The 22,686-nt window shown below is 57.6% G+C and overlaps 8 protein-coding genes across 8 annotated transcripts; 4 read left to right on the top strand and 4 right to left on the bottom strand.

Annotated features, from left to right (window-relative positions):
• Positions 1-1,854: 1,854 nt before the first annotated feature.
• On the top strand, positions 1,855-3,094 carry SLS55_007285 (uncharacterized protein; the record flags this gene model as incomplete). The annotated part of the gene is made up of 3 exons (XM_066778705.1): positions 1,855-1,976; positions 2,303-2,429; positions 2,492-3,094. 3 exons carry the CDS (start codon positions 1,855-1,857, stop codon positions 3,092-3,094), a joined length of 852 nt encoding a protein of 283 aa, XP_066631142.1.
• A 194-nt stretch (positions 3,095-3,288) lies between these two features.
• SLS55_007284 (uncharacterized protein) lies at positions 3,289-5,025 on the bottom strand (the record flags this gene model as incomplete). The annotated part of the gene is made up of 1 exon (XM_066778704.1): positions 3,289-5,025. One exon carries the CDS (start codon positions 5,023-5,025, stop codon positions 3,289-3,291), a length of 1,737 nt encoding a protein of 578 aa, XP_066631141.1.
• Positions 5,026-5,851: 826 nt separating this feature from the next.
• On the top strand, positions 5,852-7,375 carry SLS55_007283 (uncharacterized protein; the record flags this gene model as incomplete). The annotated part of the gene is made up of 2 exons (XM_066778703.1): positions 5,852-6,638; positions 6,714-7,375. 2 exons carry the CDS (start codon positions 5,852-5,854, stop codon positions 7,373-7,375), a joined length of 1,449 nt encoding a protein of 482 aa, XP_066631140.1.
• Positions 7,376-8,273: 898 nt separating this feature from the next.
• On the top strand, positions 8,274-10,104 carry SLS55_007282 (uncharacterized protein; the record flags this gene model as incomplete). The annotated part of the gene is made up of 5 exons (XM_066778702.1): positions 8,274-8,427; positions 8,505-8,807; positions 8,851-9,379; positions 9,426-9,790; positions 9,854-10,104. The coding sequence occupies 5 exons, from the start codon at positions 8,274-8,276 to the stop codon at positions 10,102-10,104; spliced, it is 1,602 nt and encodes a 533-aa protein (XP_066631139.1).
• A 2,399-nt stretch (positions 10,105-12,503) lies between these two features.
• SLS55_007281 (uncharacterized protein) lies at positions 12,504-13,582 on the bottom strand (the record flags this gene model as incomplete). The annotated part of the gene is made up of 3 exons (XM_066778701.1): positions 12,504-13,238; positions 13,313-13,411; positions 13,508-13,582. 3 exons carry the CDS (start codon positions 13,580-13,582, stop codon positions 12,504-12,506), a joined length of 909 nt encoding a protein of 302 aa, XP_066631138.1.
• Positions 13,583-14,119: 537 nt separating this feature from the next.
• On the bottom strand, positions 14,120-15,781 carry SLS55_007280 (uncharacterized protein; the record flags this gene model as incomplete). Its single annotated transcript, XM_066778700.1, has 5 exons — positions 14,120-14,171; positions 14,377-14,771; positions 14,821-14,959; positions 15,434-15,721; positions 15,774-15,781. 5 exons carry the CDS (start codon positions 15,779-15,781, stop codon positions 14,120-14,122), a joined length of 882 nt encoding a protein of 293 aa, XP_066631137.1.
• A 310-nt stretch (positions 15,782-16,091) lies between these two features.
• SLS55_007279 (uncharacterized protein) lies at positions 16,092-17,067 on the top strand (the record flags this gene model as incomplete). The annotated part of the gene is made up of 3 exons (XM_066778699.1): positions 16,092-16,153; positions 16,210-16,342; positions 16,399-17,067. The coding sequence occupies 3 exons, from the start codon at positions 16,092-16,094 to the stop codon at positions 17,065-17,067; spliced, it is 864 nt and encodes a 287-aa protein (XP_066631136.1).
• Positions 17,068-17,718: 651 nt separating this feature from the next.
• Positions 17,719-22,686, bottom strand: SLS55_007278 (uncharacterized protein; the record flags this gene model as incomplete). The annotated part of the gene is made up of 1 exon (XM_066778698.1): positions 17,719-22,686. The coding sequence occupies one exon, from the start codon at positions 22,684-22,686 to the stop codon at positions 17,719-17,721; it is 4,968 nt and encodes a 1,655-aa protein (XP_066631135.1).

Raw genomic sequence — 22,686 nt, 5'->3', positions numbered from 1 at the left:
CATTGCAACTGTGAGCATGACGTTTAGACGGTAGCGGGAGATGGAGAAGATTTTGGTAAGATCTCCTATGGATCGGAGAAAATGCTAAGACTAATTAATATTCCCACATCAACGTGGAATTGTGATAATTCCAAACAGCTTGGACGTTGTCTGGTCTGTATGTGGATCTTTACGCCAGAGCTGATGGCAAATGAACATCATTTGATAAACGGAGGGGATGTTGTATGCAGACCGCTCCTTTGCACCTGGTCCATTCTTCACCTCCCCGCTCCCATCCAGACCAAGGCGACAGTGGGACATCAGCATCTCAAGCTACAATGCCATCTGGTCTTGAGAAAAGTCAAATGGATGGCCGGGACTTTCTTGGCGCCCGAGGCTACACTAGCGCTTGCTATATCCGACTACATTGCATCCAATTCCAACTACGAGAGATGGCTAAGATATACATGAGCTATGGCCGTTAAGGATGGACACTGCCGCGCTTGTTTACCGCGAACATGGGCGATTTCGCTGTTTACTTCCCACTTGATGGTGCAGACGAGCCTCTGTACGAATTGACTAAGGGAAAATCTGGCCGTAGAGAATATTGAACGCCTTTCTTACCGTGATGTAGTGCTTTATATCCACAATCCACTTTAAGACCCAATCTTGGCCTCTGTATCAGTAGCAGAGCCCCAATTCAAATACATCTCCCTGGCAAACTGGCTGCGCTTCCGCTCGAGATACACAAAGCACGGCCTGGACGCATATGTGAGCATAGAGGAAGCCGATTTAGAGCGATTCGGAGAAACAGGGTGATTGTGTCCACGCGAGAAACAAGAGCCTCGTCAAACGAGCCATCGAAACAGCGCGCCCCGGTTGCCACATTGGTGACGGTCCAGCCACGCAACTGCACGAGGCGGCGGTCGGGTTCCCTTTTAGTGGTCTGCTCGTGTACGTGCTGGTGGCGGTGCTATGTGTCGCCGCGAGGGCCTTCGTTGCGATCGAGGTCTTTCGCACGCTGGCTTTCCTACCGTCGGGGGCGTTCGTGGCGATGTGGGCGGCGGATGTCCCGTGTGTTGGTTGAATGGTCTTGTCGATGGTTTGGGTTGCGGCTGTGGAGAATTCTTCTGTGACTGGGGTGGGTTTTTGATTCGACGGTGGGAATTGCGCGGGTCGCTGATGACGGCTTTCGGGACGGGTGACCATCAACTTGGGATCTTGCTGGTTTACTTGCCTGACTTTCGGATTCATCTCGCTCGAGCTCTCTGAAATGTGTGCTACACGCTTTCTATGTTCTTTTCTAAGCGTATCTGTCGGACAGCGGGGTCCAATCACTGTCCAACAGTGTGTATCGTGCCGAATCCGCGCAGAAATTCAGGTAAAAGTGAGCCACGAGTAGTTCCCAATACAACTCCTCCAAGCGCTTATGTCTCGTGTTTAAAGATGCAACTCTTGCGAGTCACATTCTCCGCGCTAAAGTGAACGACCAAAACGGAAGTGACACCTTCAATAAAAACCACAACCACTTCACCGGCGCTTTGGCTCACCACCACAAACCATCCGCAGCGTCCGAAACGCAACCACCTCACAGCTCGAAACCTTCACCGTCGCCTCGCCGCAATCTCACTTCTAATCCACCTCCCTCTTCCTCACCCTCACCCCCAAACCCGCACAGCGTGCCGCAGCGGAAAACTTCACCCCATCGTCGTGCACGTCAAGGCGTCCTCACACGCACAAGCCGCTCGCGCCGTAAACGCCGCTCGCCCGCCAAGGCCCATCTACAACCACAACACCCAACCTCCGCAACTTCACCGTCCTCTACCCCGCTGGCGGCCACTGACCAGCGCGACGCCGTTACTCGCGCTGCCGACCATGTCGAACCCCGAATTCGATGAGCTCGACTTCACCATCCCGCCGCAGCCGCCCCAGCACAGCTCCAGTCAAGAGGACACCACCATGCCCTGGTCCAGTAACGGCGGGAGCGTAGGCCTTCGGTAAGTGGCAACCCTTTCAGACCTATCCAACCCCAACTGTTCGCGCCTTGGGCGCGCGCGCGCGCGACATTGCCTGTCAAACCCCATCTTTCACCAACCGAATTGCGGATATTGTTGTTGTCGTTGTTGTTTAAGGTCCCAACCCTCACATCATCGCCACCTGGATTCCGCGACTACTAGCGAGGCGCGGCCTGGAGATCTGGCTTTTGCTGAGAACGAAACGTTTGTGGAGATGTAATGAGCGGTTATTTTCTCTCCTTCATTTCTTACACATGCCAATGTTGTCCAGGCACGTTCTAACGCGTTTTTTTTTTTTTTTTTTTCAGGATGTTCCAGAGCAAGTTTATGGCAGACTACACCATCGTTTGTGCAGATGGCAAGGAGATCCCAGCCCACAGCTTCATACTTTGTGGCGGCGACTTCTTCGTGAAGGCATTCAAGTCGAACATGAAGGTAAGCATGATCTTGCAAATGAGGGTCAAGCAGTTCCGTAGTGCTGATGATTCCAACTGCAGGAAGTCAAGGACAAGCGCTTCGTGTTCGAAGACAGCACCGATCTTCCGCATCTCAACTTCAACCACGGTGTGATTAACTGCATGTTGGAGTTCATGTATTGCGGTTCCTACACCGAGGACGATGCGGAGGAAGCCATAGAGAAGAGGATGTGCCGTCACATCGACATCTGTGTCTTGGCGGACTTCCTCATGGTCCGAGGTCTTAAGGATTACGTCGTCAAGCGAGTCAACATGGCTCTGGATGATTGGGACAGTGTGAGGCCAGCTCTACCCGAGATCATCACGGCTTTGTACACCGCACCCAAGCCTGTCGTTTCCAGCATGCGGACCAAGCTTACCAACATTCTTGCCAAGGAGATGCACGAACTAGAGAACGACAAGGCCTTCTGTGACTTCCTTGAAGACTTTGGAGAATGTTGCGTGGATCTCATCCGGGAAATGAACAAGCAAAAGCCGAAGGTTACCGGGGGCATCAGGACTGTCTGCCATCACTGCAAGCAACAGTTTCTGGTGGAGCTCAATGCTGATGGCCACACGCCTGCTTACTGCAGCCTCTGTGGTGAGATGAACTACAACAGCGGTCTGAGACGTCGCGCTGTGTGATCTGAACCACGTTAGCAAGGGGAGTGCAGGGCTGGAGCGATGTCAAGAAAGGATTTCTAGAAAGAGTAAATGACGTGACTTCCGTCCAAGCTTAGTAGTGTCTCCCACAATGGCTTCAATGCGCTATATTCTTGCAAGACCCTCATCCATTCTCCCCACCCCGATCCCCAACACCAACCCCTCACGCCTCCCTCTCACGCCTCCCCCTTCCCCATCCCCCCCTCAGCAAACGCCCCAAACCTCCCCAACACCCCCATCGCCTCCCCCTCCGCCTCCCCCCTCACCACCTCCTCATGCCTCCCACTCCTCGCCCTAATCACACACTCAAACCTCTTCGGCCTGATATTAAACCCGTCCGTATACGCCAACGTATCGTACGCCACGCCCTCTTTGGGCGCGACCTCGCATGCCCACAGCACGCGCGCCAGCGCCACGAACACGCCGTTCTCGGCCAGCCCGGCGCCGGGACACACGCGCCTGCCCCAGCCGAAGCTCGAGTGGCCCATCTTATTCGGATGCGTCTTGGCGCCGACCAGCTCGGGCGGACGCAACGCTACGTCGTCGTGGAAGCGCAAAGGCTCGAAGCGGTGTGGGTCCGGGTAGTACGCCGGGTGCAGGTTGATCGCCCACGAGTTGCCCAGCACCGTCGTGCCGGCGGGGATGTGGTAGCGGTGCGTCCGCCGCGTCTGCCTCTTCTCACTCCCACCACCACCGTCGTCGTCGTCGTCGCCGATGATGACGACCTCGTCGTCCGCCGTGCTCGCGTGCGGCGTCCCCCCCAGCACGGCGACGGGCCGCCACCGCAGGACTTCGGCGACGAGCGCGCGCACGTACGGCAGCCGCGGGGCGTCGGCGAAGCGCGGCAGGCGGGCGGGCCCGACGACGGCGTCGAGCTCGGCGTGGGCGGCGCGCAGGGCGTGCGGGTGCGTGACGAGGGCGAGCAGGGCGGTGCAGAGGGTCGAGGCGGTGGTGTCGGCGCCGGCGCCGAAGAGGGAGGCGGGGAGGAAGGAGAAGTCGCGGTCGGTGAGGGTGGAGGCGGTGGTGGTGTCGTTTTCGCGCGCCTCGAGCAGGGTTTTGCAGAGGGACGGGGGGCAGGGGGAGGACGGGTTGGCGGCCATCATGTCCTGTCGGACGACGTCGACGAGGGCCATGTTGGCGGCGGCCTCGCGCGCGCCGTGCGCCTTGATGTCGGCCTTCCACGGCGCGAGGAGGTCGGGCAGGTACTTGAGGAGGGGAATGGTCTCGACGAGGTAGGCGCCGGGCACGTTGAGCGAGGCGCTGTACCGCATGAACTCGAAGCGGGCGCGGAGCACGTCGGCGCGCAGGCTGTCGATGCGGTGGCCGTACGCGACGCAGAAGACGACGGACGCGGTGAAGCGCTCGATCGGCTTCTCGAAGTCAATATCGTCGGGCGCGGCGTCGAGCAGCTGCGCGCACAGGCGCGCCGCCTCGGCTTCTTGGACGGGCTGGTAGAGCTGCAGCGCCTTGGGCGTGAGGGCTTGGTGGAGGAGCTTGCGCCGCGTCGACCACGCCTTGCCGTAGGGCTGCACCAGGATGCTGGCGTTGTCCCAGAGGAGCTCGCCCATGGCGACCATGCGCGGCCGCGACGAGTACTTGTTGCTGCGCTTCTCCAGCAGCTCGGCGGCCATCTGTGGGTCGGAGATGACGACCGTGGGCCGGCGTCCGATCCAGAGGGTGAAGATGGGGCCGTAGGTCTCGGCCCAGGCGGCGAATTGGTGCCATGGCTGCGATGCGGGGAGCTGGTGTTTGTTGCCGATGAAGGGCAGAGGCGGTGGGCCGGGGGGCATGCGTCGCCATAGCCTGATGTCATGCAGCAGAGTGAGGATGGGCGGCAGTATGATTAGGAGAACGAGAGAGGGCCAGAAGTAGGACGAGCTGAAGCTCGCGGGGACGAGGGGACCGAGCGCCATGTTGACGACGATGGAGAAGCCGTCTCAGATGGACTGGTGTTGAGGGCACTCACTTGGCCTGTGAGAGGTAGCTTCGATGGTCGGCAATTACAGATAGGCTGCCCCACCATGCGCATACCTCGTGGTGCATATCCGACGTGCAATTCAGCCGACGAGGCAGCGTTTACCCAATCAGGGAAAGCGCCAGATGCGGCTGCAGGGCTTGACAAGCCATGATTCAGTTGCACTCGGAGGCTGAATTGGCCAAAGACGCTGCAGGGGGCACGAAGTGTTGTTCGGATAAGAAGCGGTTGGCGGGGCGTGCAGGGATGTGGGGTCGTTGGCTGGCTGTGGGGAAGCGTCCAAGCTTTCCATCACTTACCATTCCGGAACCATTCATCCGACCCCCAGCCATCAAGCCCTGCTAGGTAGTGACGTCTCTGAGCCGCCCCCGGTCCAGCCCAAATAGACATCAAGGCCAGCCACCATATCGTCGGCATTTCCGCGTCGGCACCGGAGCAAAGCCCCTCCCCCACGTTCAACACCCGCGCAGTTGATATGCGGGGCCCCGCATTTTGCTTCGACGCAAGCCGCGGCTTCCTTTATGACCAGACAATGGTCTGTTTTTTTTTTCCCCTCAAGTCTACTGACTCGCCAATATTCTTGACCGCAGTATCTCCCCTCAAACAGCTCTCACTATCACCGTACTACCCTTCGAACCCTTCCAAAGCCCCCTGAATCCGGGTAACCACAGGAGGAAGAAAAAAGAAAGAAAGAGAGGGAAAGAAAAAAAAGAAGACAGAGAGAGAGAGACCAAGAGATTCCCACATACACACAAGGAAAAAAAATGGCCCCCCAATCCCGCCCAGACGACCCCGTCCAACCGCCACCACCCAACGCCCAGAAGTCGACGAAGACCACCACCACCCGCGTCCTCATCATCGGCGCCGGCTTCGCCGGCCTCACCGCAGCCATCGAATGCGTCCGCCACGGGCACGCCCCCGTCACGCTGCTCGAAGCGTTCCCCCGCCCCACCACCAACCTCGTCGGCGACATCATCTCCTTCGGGCACAACGCGGGGCGCGTCTTCCGGCGGTGGCCGGGCGTCGAAGCTAAACTGGATCCCATCTGCCACCGGTCGAAGGAACTCGTGTTTAATCGGTATGACGGCGAGCACCTGATGACGCAGACGTGGGAGGAGGGCGCGCTGGAGGAAAAGGGCGGGAAGAAGTTTAATGGGCATCGCGGCGAGATTCATGCGGTGGTGTGGGAGGAGGCGGTGCGGGTGGGCGTGGATGTGAGGTGTGGGGAGAGGGTGGTGGAGTATTTCGAGGGGGAGGGGGAGGCGGGTGTGGTGGTGGAGGTCGAGGTCGAGGCCGAGGCGGGTGTGGAGGGAGGAGGGGGGAAGGAGAAGAAGGAGAAAAGGAAGGAGAGGAAGAGGTACGCGGCGGACGTGGTGCTGGCGGCCGACGGCGTGCGGTCGACGGCGCGGACGATCGTGCTGGGGCAGGAGGACAAGCCGAAGAGCTCCGGGTACGCCATCTGGCGCGCGTGGTTCCCGTCGGACGAGCTGGCAAAGGACCCGCTGACGAGACATCTCGTCGTCAACGGCGATACGCATACGGGGTGGCTTGGTGAGTTGGTTTGCTCCGCATGCTCTCTCTCTCTCCCCCACAGCATATCCCTCTAACACACCACCCCTCCCACAGGCCCCGACATCCACTTCCTCGCCGCCTCGATCAAGAACGGCACCTCCTTCAGCTGGGTCTGCACGCACAAAGACACCGCCGACGTCGCCGAGTCGTGGTCCGCGCCGGGCTCCGTCGACGACGCCCTCGCCCTGCTCTCAGACTGGAGCCCGACCGTGCGCGCCATCGTGCGCCACACGCCTTCCGACCGCCTCGTCGACTGGAAGCTGGTCTACCGCGACCCTTTGCCGACGTGGGTGTCGCCGGGCCGCCGCATCGCGCTGATCGGCGACGCCGCGCACCCGTTCCTGCCCACGAGCATCCAGGGCGCGAGCCAGGCGGTCGAGGACGGCGTGACGGTCGCCGTGTGCTTGGAGCTGGCGACGAGTGGAAGTGGTGAGGGTAAGAAGGGGGATGTGAGGGAGGCGTTGCTGGCGTACGAGCGGATGAGGTACGAGCGCGTGCGGAAGGCGCAGAAGACGGGCGAGACGACTAGGGATCGCTGGCACAAGGCGGATTTCGACAAGGTGAAGGAGCAGCCCGAGGCGGTCAAGTTGCCGAGGGAGGAGTGGTTGTTGGGGCATGATGCTGAGGCGCATGCGTATGCGGTGTATGCGGAGACGGTGGAGCGGATTCGGAAGGAGGAGGCGAAGGGGGTTCCGGATGTGACGTCTTTGTTGTAGATGCTTCTCGTGGCGGTGATGGTGTAGGAAGGGGAGGTAGTATTGCTGTTCACGCTTTAGTCGTTGAATGAAAGCGAGGATAGACAAGCCACTGTAGTGGCAGATGAGATACAGCGCGAAGTGGCACCAAAAAAAGGTATGAAGCAAGCCTTTTCCCTGTCTTCCGCATTCCAACGGTCTCCGTTGTGTGAGTGCCAGACAGCTATACTGTCCACGTCCTTTTTACGCATACCTGGCAGAGCAAACGGCCTTCGTATTGGGGGTACCCGGGTGAACAATCTCAATGGAGCGTATCACCGTCCATCATACCCGCACCCGCGCACCCCTGCATCCCCACCCGCACGGTTCCCACTTTCCTACCCCACGCCGGCGGCCCGACAAATAGCTTGTCCTCCCCCGCACGACACTAACCAAGCACACCCGTGTCCCGTGGGCTTGGCGTATATGTTGCTTAACGTCACACGGAGGGGGCCTTGCCTGGCTGGCCTCGCGGGACGGGAAAGTGATGTGCCGCACACGCACACAGCCCGGCACTTGCTGGCTTTGTGTAACTGCCGTTTCGTGCTGTTATACTTCGCGGCTAACGCAAAGAGGGAAAGGGAACGCCGTGTGTGCTTTTTATATTCCGTTCGGATGTCCTGCCGTCGTCCTCACAGGCGGGTTTGTTTTTGGTTTCTCCTTCTTCCTCCACCACCACCGCACCTTTGAAGGATATTTTTTTCGACACTTCCTCCGGATACGGCGGCAGCTTGACGCCTCACCTCGTCCACCATGCCTTTTGGAATTTTGGAGGATCATAATATGGAGGTGGTGCCTGGAACGGGTTCGTCCTTTGTCATTCGCCAAAAAAGTGTTGTAGCGAATTGAGTGTGCTGACGAAAATACACGCACAGCGTTGATGAACGACCAATCCGACCTGCCTCCCGAGCTCCAAGACATACCAGCAGACCACCTGAAGCACGGAACCGGCAAGTTCTCGCACATACTGCTTGTACCGCAGCCATCAGACTCGCCAAACGACCCATTGAACTGGCCGCTCTGGAAGAAAGACAGTCAGTGTTCCTTCCCCCGTCGTCCCTAAGAAAGAAAATTCTGTGGCCAGTACTAACATTTTTCGTGTCGTACCCAGTGATACTTCTCATCGTCGGCTTCGCAGCAGGCGTCGTCGGCGCATACGGTCCGATGCTCGGGCCCGGTTTCGTCCCCATCTCGCAGCAGCTGGGCATATCCGTCAACACGCTCTCGCAATCGACGGCCTGGCTCATCCTGACTCTCGGGCTGTGTGTGTTCCTCATCAATCCGGTGGCGAAGATGTACGGGAAGCGCCCGGTCTACATCGGCGCCATCATCATTCTCTTCGTCGTCAGCATCTGGGGCGCGGTCGCGGACAATTACAGTTCTTTCCTCGGGAGCCGTATAATCGGCGGAATTGGTAAGTAACGGATTGTGACGGCATTTGATATTCTGCTGATTAGATGAAGGAATGGCACCCTACGAGGTTTTGGTCCAAGCCACCATCTCCGACATCTACTTCGTCCATGAGCGCGCCACGCGGCTCGCGGTGTGGAACCTGTTCCTCCTCTGCGGCATCGCCGGCGCCTCGTTCATCTCGGGCTACATCATCGAAGACCTGGGTTACAAGTGGACCTTTGGCGTCTGCGCCATCCTCTTCGGCCTCAGCATGTTCGCCATCATCTTCTTCGTGCCGGAGACGGCATACATCCGCGAAGGCACCGCGCCCACCAGGAACTTTGCAAACGAGAAAGGAGGCGGGAGCGACGAAGAATCAAGCGGCCCACGCAAGGAAGGACGCGCGGTGCACATCGAACACGTGATCCACGCGGGCGCGGACGAGGCGAAGCTGTCGTACTGGCAGACGATGCGGCCGTGGACGGGGCACAAGTACTCCAAAGCGCCCATGTGGAAGATTATGGCGCGGCCGTTTGTCATGTTCTTCTACCCGGCGGTGCTATGGGGCTTCCTCATCTACGGAACCACCCTCACGTAAGTTGGCTCCAACTCACAGCTCCGCTAGACTGACGGTCGCTAGCTGGATCGTCGTCTTCTCCGTCGTCAACGGCGTCATCTTCGTCGAGCCGCCGTACAACTTCACCGTCGCGCAGACGGGCCTCACCGGGCTCTCGCCCTTCATCCTCACCATCATCGCCGAGGTCATCTCCGGCCCGCTCAACGACTGGGTGTGCATCAAGCTGACGAAGCGCAACCACGGCGTGTACGAGCCCGAATTCCGGCTCGTGCTGATGATCGTGACGGTGATTCTGGGGACGGTCGGCTTCTTCGGCTTCGGGTTGACGGTGCACAACGTGACGCACTGGATGGGGCCGGTCGTGACCTACGGGCTGGCGAACGCGGCGCTGGCGTTCGCGGCCGTGTCGGTGTTTGGATACGTCATCGGTGCGTGAAGCTGCGGCGACCTTCCTATTGTGGTAACTTGCTTGGTGCTGACTTGGGTCGCAGATTCGTACCCCAACCTCGCCGAAGAGGCCTTCGTGGCCATCAACGCTCGCAATCTCTTGACGTTCGGGCTGACGTACTTTGTCAACGACTGGCTGGCGAAGGATGGGCCGCTGGCCGTGTTCAACACGCTGGGGGCGGCCTTCTTGGGCGTGTGCGGGCTGACGATGCCGCTGTGGGTCTTTGGGAAGAAGATCAGGAGTTTCATTGCGCGGCGGGACTGGTTGGCGAGGTTTATGTCGGACCTGGAGTGAGCGGGGGAGCTGCAGATAGCAACAGAGAGGTGAGGCAACTGAGGCGATGGCGAGTTAATGCGTGCACGCGTATTGGTCGATGTGGAGGAAGTGGGGGTGCCGCTCCGCCGGGCCCGCCGATGGTCTGAGAAAGGAGCCTCCCACGGCCTCGACGACCCAACACCGATGCAAAATCTCGACGAGCTCTGCTGCCTGGGACTGTGAGTCGAAAGTGGTGCCATGGTGTTTAGAGATTGGCGGAGCTCGGCGTCATCTTGTGGCCGGGTTTCGACCGCCGCCCGACAAGTCCCGCCCCTCACTCGACTCTGCCTCCTCTCCTGGACGAGTGCCGATCCTGCCTGCGCCGCACTCCGCCCAGCGCCATTGCGACATGTAAGCGTGTCGAACGTGTTGCGACGATCATACCGTGACGGAAGCCGCCGGCAGCAGCCCTGCAGGCGCAACGCAGCAGTGGCCTGATTGACCACTCTTCAACCCCGGATTCTCCACGAACAGCGCCCGCCAAGGTGCAGGAGAAAGGCAGGGCGCTAGGCCGAAGCAGGCAATCTGGAGTCGGGCGGCCAGTCGGGGCGCGCCGAGAGGAGCTGACGGGTCGGACGACGCAGCTCGATACGGGCGACGTGTGGTGTGAGCATCACCAGCCTGCATCAAACCACCGCCAATCCTCCCCATTCCCCCTCCCCGCGCCCAATAACCGCCCCCGACTCTCTCAGCTGACATCAGGTACACCCTCCATCACAACTCCGTCTTTAAATATGCCGCCCGGGCTTGCAACCTCCCCTGTCGCCATCACAAGGATTTGAGCCTCTTTACCTCATACCTACCCCGCCCTGTACATAACCCCTCCTCTCCTCTCCTCTCTACTGTTTATAATCCAAGGCCTCGCCTTATTGAAATCTCCCCTCTCCCGCTCTCCGCGAAATCTACTCTCCACTCCACGGACCTCCATCTCCGCTCTCACACTACCATAATGTTTGCCGCCACCCGCGCACCATCCACCATGCTCCGCGCACGGCCCGCCGTCGACCTGCTGGTCAAGGCCCGGCCCGCCGCCCGCATGTTCCACCAGTCGCCCAAGATGGGCTCCATGCCCAAAGACCCTCATTCCGGTACGCCCTCGATCCTCTCCACCACCATCACACATCGAAAGAGAAAAAACTCACAGAAACCCTCCACAGCCCACACCGTCTCCCAACGCATCCGCCAAGGCGTCAAAGCCATCCCCGTCGAAATCTATCCGCTGGGTAAGCGTGCCCACAAACACTTCCACACCTCGCCCTCCTTCGCCCCGCACAGCCGACAACTCTCCATGACGACGACGAGTCGGTCGGGGTCGTGCGTCGAAGCGGTCTCGAGAGAACAGGCGTTGGCTGAGTATGTCGAATGTGCTACAGTCGCCGTCATCACCCTCGGCCTCTCGTTCGGCGTCTACTCGTTTATCCGGCCCGGCCTGGAGGACCCGACCCTGCGGCTGCATCGGAGTAGGCCGGACGATCGGCATTGATTTCGGTTTGGTTGGATATGCGGGTTGGGGAGCGAGGGAAGGAGGGATTGTTTTAGCGGATTGGTTGGTTGTTGTTGTGATACCATTGGTGTGTACTACTAAGCACTTTTTGTCAAAGTGCTGAAATGACAATTTTTTGTTTATTGGAGATGCGGTTGGATCTTTTGCCGTTCTTTGTGTTTTGCGCTGGAAGGTACATACGTATATACCTCTGGCTCTTTCTCACTGCTTACTCACTGGGGGGAACGCGCCGCCGGCCCTGTCTGGTGAGGTATGTATGGCTGATGTTGTGGGTGATTCCGAGCATGGATGCTGGCTGGCTGGCTGTCTGGAGAGAGTTCATCGCAGCTTACCCCGACTATATTGGTCTTAAGCATGTTTGCTAGTCGGAAAAGCCTCGTTGCAGACACAATGATGGCGGGGGACATTGCGTTCATACCTTTGTAGGCAGCTGGAGAAGAGATCTAGACGTACATACAGGCTCAAGCATCAGCGTGCATGGGGCTCTGGAGTAGGAGTAGACCGGATGCAGATCTGAGGGTTACCACTCTTCATTCGTGGGCGGACGAAGGAAACCCCCAAGCATAGATGTCGGCTTAAAGACTGTACAAACAGAACAATCCGTATGCCTGGCGCAATAATTCTGGGAAAGCAAAGTCGGAGGCACTCAACTCACTCACAGAACACTGAGACCAACACTCCCTTGTGTGCAATATTATCGATTGCGTTGGCTACCTAGTAGCCAACAGACGGTGCTTTCCGACCATAGAACTTTCCGTCATAGAACCCAGAGATTAAGAAGAAAGAAGAACCGCCGTCCAGGAACAGCAGCTTCAAGCAAGTGTGTGTGTGTGTCCACTTGGAGCACACACGTTGACGACCATAACCCCCGAGCCTAGTCGCTCTCACCACCATCCTCGCTACCGCCGGCACCGACGGCGGCGGCGGCAAAAGCAGCGCCCGCGTAACGCGAACACTTCGCCTTCAGCTCATCGCGCTCCCTAGCCAAGATCCTGATCAGGTCGCGAGCGAACGCGGTCAGCACATCCTGCTCACCCTCGCCCTCACCTTCACCCTCACCCTGCTCACCATCCTCCTCCTCCACACCACCACCAACGAAGCCAGCACGCAGAGCCGCCTCGATACCACCCTCGCTCTTGCCCTCACCCTCATCCTCGTCGTCGCCAACGAAAACGCCGACGTGCTTCGCCGCCACCATAGCAATATCACCACGGATCATGTCGTGCGAGCCGCCGCCGCCAGCAGCCGCGGTGGCGTCGTAGACGGCCTTGACGAGGCGCGGGAAGACGGGCTGGACGAGGGGCCACAGGGCGAGCAGGTCGTCGCGCAGGCGGGTGGCGGCCATGCCGGCGAGGGTGTTCTTGCGGGCGACGTCGGCGTAGACGGCGTGGACGGCGTTGTTGGGGTTGTTGTGGGCCGCCGGGACCAAGGCGCTGCCGACGGCGTACTTGTCGGCGAGCAGGTAGACGTGCAGGTGCAGCAGCAGCATGGCGTCGACGCTGCCGAAGAAGACGGGGTTGTCGTACGTGCCCGTGTACATGAATTGCAGCATGGCGCGCACCGCGGCCGGGTCGTCGTCCGGCAGGTGGATTAGGTTGTCCTTGCTCTCCTGGGTCAGAGCGTGTTAGATCTTTTTCTGTTTTTTTTTTTGCGTTGGAGGGGCGGGGCGGGGGTGTCACGTACCTTGAAGATGTTTTCCTTGAAGGCGTTGGCGAAGAAGTCGCTCTGCGAGCAGACGACGATCTTGTGGACGTTGTAGACGTGGCCGTCGCGGTCCTTGATCTGCATGTCGCTGTAGCGGCCCGTGGCGAAGAAGCTGGTATCACTGGTTCAGTTTTAGCTCCTTCTTAAGTTAGATCTTTTGGGTGGGTGGGCAACTTGCCGCCGGAGGGTGACGAGGAAGCCCAGAGGAGCCGTCTCGCCGTCGGGAATGTCCTTGAGCATGGCCGACATGGTGGAAAGAACACTCGGTGGGTTTTGCTTGCTGTGCGGAGCGGTGAAGTGGGATGTGTGTCTCGGTGAAGAGGGGAGTGGAAACGGTGAGGAGGAAGAGTGCGGGTGGGCTGTGAGGAGTCGTCCTTATATACGTGGGCTTCGCGGTGTTTCCGCATGTGCGCCCCTCCACACGTGATAGGAAGGCTCTGGCGCACTTTCGCAAGGTGTTATTGACAGATGTAGTCCAAGTTGTTGGCAATTGGTGACTAGTCTGCGGCTTGTCAGTCCTACTCCGCCTCATTTCTTAATATGTATGTTTAGCTGTTCAACCACAACATCCAACACTGTCGGAGAAACCAACCTTGAGGAATTGTAGTGCGGTCGGTTGGGGCAGCATAGATTACACACTGGGGAAGGAGAGAACAGTTTCTCTTCCGGGGATATGTTGCTAAGTCCCGTGTATAGGTACTCCAGCATGGCCAAGCCGTACCGTGTCCTTCTCGCTCTTCTGTGAAGATTCTCTCTATTGAGAACAGGGTGGCCAGCTGCGTGGGACTAGAGACGTACCTTGAATTCGCGCTCATCCATGGCGTCCTCGAAGAATGAGCTTTGGTAATATAGTACAATCTTATGCATGTGGTAGACCTCCTCATCACGATCAATGATGCGCATTTCGCAGCATCATCCGGTAGTAATCACATATATCGCATCCGTGTTGGCATCTTCTTGGAGTCTCCTCACGCAGTTTGCGCATTTCCTCGCTATGCATTTCAAGCATTTGCTCCGCCAGACTTAAGCCAAAGCCTAGCCACTCATTTACAGCCGCAGAAAAGTCCGACCGGTCTTTGAGGTCGGCGTAATGTCTCGCTGCAATGTTGACTACAAGGGGCCTCAGGAGATGGTCCTTGTCGCGTGTCCTGGTGTATATTTCGTCCATTAGTGCGGGGAAGTCCTCCATCATCACCATCCAGTGAGCTGAGAAGAGATCATCGATGCGCTTGCAAGCCAGTGCCGCCAGGCCGCTCTGGTTAACTTGGTACTTGTCGGCAATGACGTAGACGTCTACGTGAAGTTGGAGCCATTGGGGAATCTCCACTACACTGTTGCGGGCGCCCTCATCGTAGTCGCCGCCATACATGTACTCCAGCATGGCCCTGATAGCCGCAGGTTTGTCTTCGAAGAGGTCGATGCGTTTCTCGAAGCTTTCCTGGTGGGCGGTCAGCATCTGCTGTCGACGGGTGCATGAACCGCATTACCTTGAAGCGACCGTCCTTCATCGCATTGGCGAAGAAAGGACTCTGCCAGCACACAACGTTCTTGTGAACTTGGTAAGAACTGCCGTCGCTGTCTCTGATTGTCATGTCGCTGTACTCCCCGTTGCCCGAGTGGAAGGCTCTGCGCGTGGGTTCGTCAGCGGATTATATCCATGGCACGTCTGTCGGGCGATTCTTACTCCTTCAGGATCTGATTAAACGTCGGCGCAGCCATCATCCTATGTTGCGTGTCTTTCGAGGGTGTGAATATCAGGTCAGGGCAGTGGAGTGTAGGTCGGGTTGCAGAGAAAGGTTTTATAGTGTAGCGAAAGCAAGACCCTAAGACCCTTTCTACTCAACCGATTTCCTCACGCCACGTAGTCCAAGAATTTGCACCTTCGAGAATAGAACCAGCCCATCTACCGTTCCTCATGCCACTACTCCAACAGGAGTATCGATTATCAATCTTCATCACCACATCTATATACTACACCCTCAAGCGTATTATAGACGCAGAGGCCGAGTAAAAGGTCCGTTCCCAATGCACCGATGTCCCTCAAGCCCCAATAATCCTCTGGCGTGGACTCGTAGTGGCTTGGATGGCTGGTGCGATGACGTGGCCGTCCAGCGGCTGTTTAGTGCCCTGGCCGCTTGGAAGCGCCGCTTGGCAAGTTGTTTGAGGCCACTGATGGCGTATATCTCGCCAACAGAGTACATGGTAGCGTGGAATACGAGAGTGTCTGAGTTGACAGGGATGGAATGCCGTACCTTGAAGGTCAGCTGTGAATCGAAGAGCTTGGCCAAGACGTCGCTTTGGCTAAGCAGCAGCTTGTGACATTTGTACCTGTCGTCATTGTTGGCGCAGACGATGTCTATGTCTGAATACAGCTCAGAGTTGAAGAGGCTGCACTGACTCAGTTGAAGCCACCGAAGAGGGGTAGTTGGCGCATTCATACCCGTGCATTTTGATCACGAGAACTGCAGACACGTTATCCTCCTCCGAATCCGTCGAGATCTTGGCATGTGGATGATAGACATGGCAAAAGGGCTGTGCGGAGGAAAGGGTAAGAGAGAGTGTGCGAATGAGAAGGTTTGATGTTTCAGTCGGTTAAGCCTAATCGGGCGGCAGCGACACAGATGGAAGGAAGCCGGTGAGTCGCTGACGCGATTCAGGGTCCATGATTTTTTCTTTGGACCCTTATGAACCGTCGCCCACTCTTCCCATCCTTCCAGCTCACCAATAACCTCCCACGGAACGCCTAGCTTTCGCCGCCATGGCGCTTCACGGCGCATCCGAAGATGAGAACTTCCCCACGCTCAACATGGGCTTGGCAGGGTGATTTATTCCGCAATGCGCATTAATACATCAGCTTACTTATGAGTCTCACCCAGGTACTTGGCTAGTGGCGAAGGCAGCGACATGAAGATCAAGTGTGGCGACCACGTCCACCACGTCCACCGTATGATTGTCTGCGCACAGAGCCCCTTCTTCGCCAACGCTCTGAAGGAAGAGCATAACTTCAAGGTAATCCAGATCGAGCCCATTTAGCTACCAAATTCTGACACCTGTCACTTTGGTAGGAAGCCGAGACCCGTACCGTCGAGCTGAATGACGACGACCCGGCCATCGTTACAGCCGCGATCCAATTCATGTACATGGGGTACTACCCTACCACTCAACCCGGCGGCAGCAGGACTCAGCGTGTCGACTTACACCTGTCTGTCTACTTTTTCGCGGACAGGTGCGGAATCGGTGGCCTCCGGGAGTATTGTGCAAAGAGAATCAAGCAAGAATTGGAGGACACTGTGGAGTTTTCGCCCGACTTATTCTTTCATATCCTCCAGTCCGCTTCTGCCAACACGCCGGAGAACGACAACGTCATTGGCGGTACCTTGATCGAGATCGGTTTCAAGAACTTCCTAAAGCTTTCCCTGGACGACAAATTCTTGGATATTGCCGGCAAGGCTGGGGTGTTTGGTGCGGCAGTTCTCAAGAGGGTCATTCAGTCCGGACGTATTTCTGGTCCATGCAAAGGGGTTCCGCATTTCATCTGCCCGGCTTGCGATCGAGAAGTGACCATGGTTCTGAGTCTGGATACCGACATCTCCTACAACGATCAGTACTTCGAGAGTGGCGAGTGCACTTACTGCCCAGGCTGCGGTGAGCCCGAAAGGAACAACGTCTGGGAGGCCAACCGCAAGCATCCCGAACTGAGAGTTCCAGGAGTCACCTTTGAGGAGCGAGTTTGAAAGTTGTGGCGACTGCCACGTCGCTACTGAATAGTCTGGACAGGCGCTGATCACCAAACTCGGACGTCACGGGAAGGGTATCTCCATAGATGCAAGAATCCAGTTAGTCCAGACACAACCAAAGCTATCGGACTTTCACAGTGGATGCAGTCCGTAGCAACCACTAATTCATTTCTAATGTGCCTCCGCTGCTGCAATTTCCTTGACTGCTTACACAGGTACCTGAAGTCCATCAAATAGATCCCAATATTGACTTCAGCGGCCTCGTGAAAAGTGTTAAAGGGCTGGTCAATTTACACAGAGCGAAGAAGCAAGGAGACAACAACCATCCCATCCCCCAACATTATCTCCATTACCATCGCCAACACTGACAGAGGTTAGAAAAAAAAAAAGAGTAATAATTCTATAACCCATAACTACCATCATCCTCTGCAATCTGTGTACGGTGACAATGTCGTCCTATACGCGGGAGGGGGTGGGTGCAGAGCAAGAAACGCCAATACGGAAGCGTAACGGAAAACCGTCGAAAAAGAAACAGCTACTCCGATTCACGAAAAGGCCCCTCAAGGCGCTCACCAAACCCCCCACCCACTCATCCCTCATCCATGCCCTACCTACAAACCTCCAATCTACTCTCTCTCTCTCTTCCCCTCATGCCTCAACACCAACATCCTCCGCGGCCGCCGGCGCAGGAGCTTGCGCGGGCGCAGTCACGATTCCAGACCCAGCGCGCCTCTCACCCAGATTATGCAAGCGCTCGCCAATCAGATATACCTCATCTTTAATCCTTTGCCTCCACCTCTCCGTCGCGCGGACGGTGCCCCAGGCGACCCAAGCGCTGAGGGCGAGCGACAGGGCGAGGGGGTAGACGAGGGTATAAACCAGCGCCTTGGCGTCGTCGGTCACGTTCGCAAAGTACGTGGCTGTGGCCACGCGGGCGGCGAGTAGCGGGAGGGCGAGGGTGGCGGCGAAGAAGGCGGCGACGGGGACGACGAAGGCGCGCGTGGCCAGGCGGGCGTTGGGGCGGAGGTAGCCGTCGCGGACGACGGCGTGCAGCGCGCGCGACATGAGCGAGCGCGGGTTCCACAGCAGCACGCGCGCCGCAATGCGCGCGTACAGGAACCCGAGCGTCCAGTCCTGGATGACGTGGATGACATGCGTCTCGCCCGGCCCGAGGTACGCGTGCAGCGGGATGAGGATGTAGAACTCGAGGAAGACGGCGAAGAGCACGGGCAGCAGCAGGATGAGCGCGCTGTACACGTACACAACCGACGCCGCCTGCGCCGCGTACCGCCCCAGTGTCGACGCCGTCGAGTACGTCGTGCTGAACGGGTGCCGCACCGAGTCGGCCGCGACGCTGAAGATGTTGTGCAGGTGGAACACGCCGTACGCGGCCGCGCCGAGCACGTAGACGCCGACCGAGAAGGCGTAGATGTCGTTGATGTGCGAGCCCTCGGGCATGAAGCTAGAAAAGAGACTACGGCCGAAGAGCAGGGGTATCACGGTAACGCCGACGCCCGTGGCTGCGGCGAAGAGCCAGATGGCCACAACGAAGAGGCAAATGCGGAAGCGGAATAGTGGTGGGATGTACACGGTCTGGGTCAAGCCCGCGTCTTTTCCGTGGAAGTCATCTTCAGGCCTTTCGTCCTCACGGTTGTCCAAGACATCGACGTCAACGAACACAGACTGGCCTCTGCGGATGCGGACCTGGTCTGACGCCGGTGCACGAACATACTTGCCGTCGAAAAGAAAGTACACCTCGGTATTCCGGTCCTCTGCGAGAGTTTGACGATCGCGGCCGATGACAGGCTTATCAACATTGCCCCTCTTCCGCTGAAGCCAAGCTGACCAAGTACGTCTTACATGTCGGCCACGTTCATCTAGGTTCTTCTCGCCAAAGAGGAAGTCGGAAAGCCTAAGGGCACGTGCGCACTTGCGGAACCACCACCGATACATCTCGTGGAGGCCATCGCTGGGCCTGAAAAGCTTGATGACCAGAGGCGTAAGGAAATTGAAGAAGAGCAGGTCCAGCGGGAATTCCATTGACGGATCATTCGTCGCCCAGTGGATCGGAAGTACGCCGTCGAATCCGTAGTACAGGCTCCAGACCACACCGCCCAGGCAGCAGATGACCAGCGCGCCATACACGAATGCACTAAAGGCAATCTTGCGTAGTTGGCCGGTGACGCTCCGCTCGAGCACGTCACGGACGGGGTGGAAAGTCGGATCATCTGGGTCTCGGATGAAGTAAAGAACACCGGTTCGCATGATCTTCCTGCACATGGAGACGAACAGGGCAAAGTGGAACATGTAGCAGGTGCCAACGAACCAATGGACGAATCCCGCGGTCCAAGGAGATGTCCGAGCAAACTCGATCCGGGAGAAGACGGTTGCTTGTTCGAACAGGGGAAGTAAGGCGCCGTCAAGGAGAATGCCACAGTAAAGAGGGAAAGCGATCATCTCGATGCTGATTATCAGAATCACCTTGAGGACACCACCAGCTTGCTGCAGGACCTCTGAGATGATACCCTCCACTCTCCGCCCATTTTGGGATGTGGTGAATGGGGTGCCCCTCTTCAGATATAGCGCACCGGCTATCGCGAAGAAAATGTAACCTGCCAGGATCGCGATAATACGATCACTAGGCGTCCAGTACTCGAAATTTGGATCCATATGCGAGACGGTGCTGTTGCCGGTGTCAAGTCTCAGTGAAAGGCCATTAGTCAATGAGATTGCGGGTAAGGATGCGCGGACACTGTTGACCACGGCAGCACCTAGTGATATACTTGACTCGATGAAACGACCAAGTGCAGAAAAAACAGAGAAAGATTCCATGGTAGTAATCTTGCTGTGGACTTCAGCGAATCCGGTCCAGAGAGCGTATGACCATTCGCTCAAGCTCCGTTGCAGTGATCGAAGGGCAGCATGCGAGCTAATGGATAGGTGGAGGTAGTCCGAGTTCATGCTCGTGCCAGCAATCGTGAACACTTTCGATACGCGCTCAATAGCGGACTCGGCCATTGTACGCGTAGACGAAGCTGCTGAGTCGAAAGACTTGTGGGAACCAATGAAGGGCACCAGCAGCCGGAGGACGAAAATTGACCAGTACACAGCCGCCGCGCCAGCAAAGAGCACCGAGTCCACGATGAGGTCCGCTGTTGCCGATAGTACGCGAAGAGGTAGCTTCAGGAACAACCAGACTGGCCTGCCGAGCGAAAGAAGAACGACCTTCCCCCAGAGATAAGGAATCCAAACGGCGACGGCAACGGTTGCGGAAATAAGAACTGCACTGAAGAGCGCGTTCTGGAACAGTCCGACCAGGGGTCCCTGCATGCCGATGAGTTCCATGATACCCTCAAGGTCTTCAGCATCCTCCACTGCGTCTTGATCCATAACGTCGATACCTGCTTGAGCAGCAGCTGCAGCAACTTCAGGGTCACGAGCCGCATCGTCGTCATCGAAAGCGTCGCCCAGAATTGCATCACGTTGGACAAAGGGAGCCTCATCCGCCAAGTTCTGGACCACGTGTTCCTCATTTGCGCCGGGTGCTCCTTCTTCGTCGGTAAGAGCAATGTCGCCCCACAACCAATGATATACATGTTCCCAGAGACTTGCATCTGCGGTTGGTTGGTTGGGACGAGGCTGTGTCTCCGCAGAGGTGGTATTGTCTGGACTAGGGGTACGATCAGGTACGATTGTTTGCTCGGTCGGTGCTGGAGCCAGGGATGCGAACGACTCTGTCGAATGATCCGATGCTCGAGCTCCTGCCGAGCTGGAACCTTCGCCATTGTCTGTTTGAGACTCGGGTTGGCTGGCTGCCTCTGCCTCCGTATTTTCCGGGGTAATGTGATCTTTGCCTTCAACGTCTGACTCGTTGATTTGCTGCCAACTTCCCTCGCTCCTGTTGCTCTGGCGTTCTCCTTCCACATCTGCTGCCTGCTCTTCAGGTGCTTCTGGTAGCGAAGCGAAACTCCGTGTCGCTTCTTCCAGATCACGTTGTATCTCCGCGGCCAGAAACGACTGCCCTCGTTCAGGCATTGTTGGTCTCTGCTGACTTGAGCCCTCCATGGGATCCTCCTCTTCACTCTCAGTCGTGTTTAGGACGACGTCGGGGTTTCCAGCGCGCTTCCTTGCGCCGATGGCTAGGTCGAACCCGTCCGGCTCGAAGAGTGTTGGTCTGCTAGCACCATTTTGGGCTGCCGGGACAATAACGCCTTCGAACTCCGTTGCCCAGTCGCGCAACTCAACCCAGTTCTCAAACGCCGTTTCCCGTGGGCCTTCTTTAACCCTGTCGCTGACCGCCTCAAGCCATTCGAATAAATCTTTTCTGAGTACCCTCCTTCCCAGTGGCTCATGCTGGGCAATCAGTGCCGCAACTTTGTCGAATTGCTGCCGTCTAACTGCCTCACGAATGTCTGCATCGGGGATGCGACCGAGGTTCTTTCGTACGATTTCTGGTGGTTGAGTGCCGCGTTCGGCCAGGGCGGCGGCTTCAAGTTCGGCAAATCGCTCCAGTGATTCATCTGAGACGTCGCTAAACCGATCGTCTTCCCCAGTGCTATCATCTGCGTCCTGCTCGATTTGCACTTCGGGTTCTTCCTCAAGATCTTCTCCAGCATTTTGGTGTGGTTGCTGAGGGTGAGGGGCGGGATTGTTGAGTGCCTGCATAGCTGCCACGTTGATGACGGGCTGCTGCTGTACCACCCACTCACGGATGAGGAAGATCAGAATGAAAGCGATGACAACGAGGACGGTAATTATCTGACCCTCGATGATGTCGAGAATCAGCCGATTGACTGACGGGTGGGACGTCATGGACCTGAGGAAGGAGACGTCTGACAGGAGCGTAGCCTGCCTGATCGAGATGGTATGGGAAATGGTGGCATTATCAGTCGAGTTCGTAAAGGATGCATTGAAGAAATCAGGGAACGGGCCGAGGCCTAGGAGAAACTTTTTGATTAGGACGTAAGCAGTCGGCTCGCCGGCGCTCATGTTCAGCGTCTGGGAGAAAGGTGCCAGCGCGACCGAGAGTGCGGTGAGATTCGCAGAAGTTGCGTTTGCGCCAGCGGCACTCGTGGAGGTGGATGCAGCGAAGCGACGGTGATAATTGGATACACGGTGCAAGTCGCCAGCAAAGCCTCCGTCACCGCACCAGAACAGCGCGCGCCATATCACCCGCATGCACCACGGCAGCCACAGCAGCCACACCGAGCCAACGAGTAGGCCGCGACACCACGTCATCAGATGTTTTAGCACGTGGACGACGGCCCTGCGGACAAAGACGGTGGTCGGCAGGCTGCTGGGCATTTGCGGGTGGTAGAGCTTGGTGAAGCGGAAGGGCGTCTTGCACAGCTCGCAGTGTTTCTTCTGCGAGTGCGACAGCCATTCCATCAAACAGTCCTGATGGACGAATTTGATGCTTCCGCTGCACTTGCACGGGTAGAACAGTGGCTCCTCCTTGGTTCCTTCGCCGCGGCATATCCTGCAAGTATCCGGGTCGTCTGCCGTCTTTTCGGAGGCAGCGGAATCGGGGTCGAACTGAGGATCGTTCATGACATCGGGAGTGGTGGACGGTGGTGGGGGCGGGGCCGCTGCGGGCGCGCCTTCTTCGGAGGCCAT

Source organism: Diplodia seriata (assembly GCF_021436955.1).
Source record: "Diplodia seriata strain FDS-637 chromosome Unknown scaffold_7, whole genome shotgun sequence".
NCBI classification, from domain to species: domain Eukaryota; kingdom Fungi; phylum Ascomycota; class Dothideomycetes; order Botryosphaeriales; family Botryosphaeriaceae; genus Diplodia; species Diplodia seriata.
Note: the sequence above shows the minus strand (reverse complement) of the source record. Positions and strands in the feature narration are given on the sequence as shown.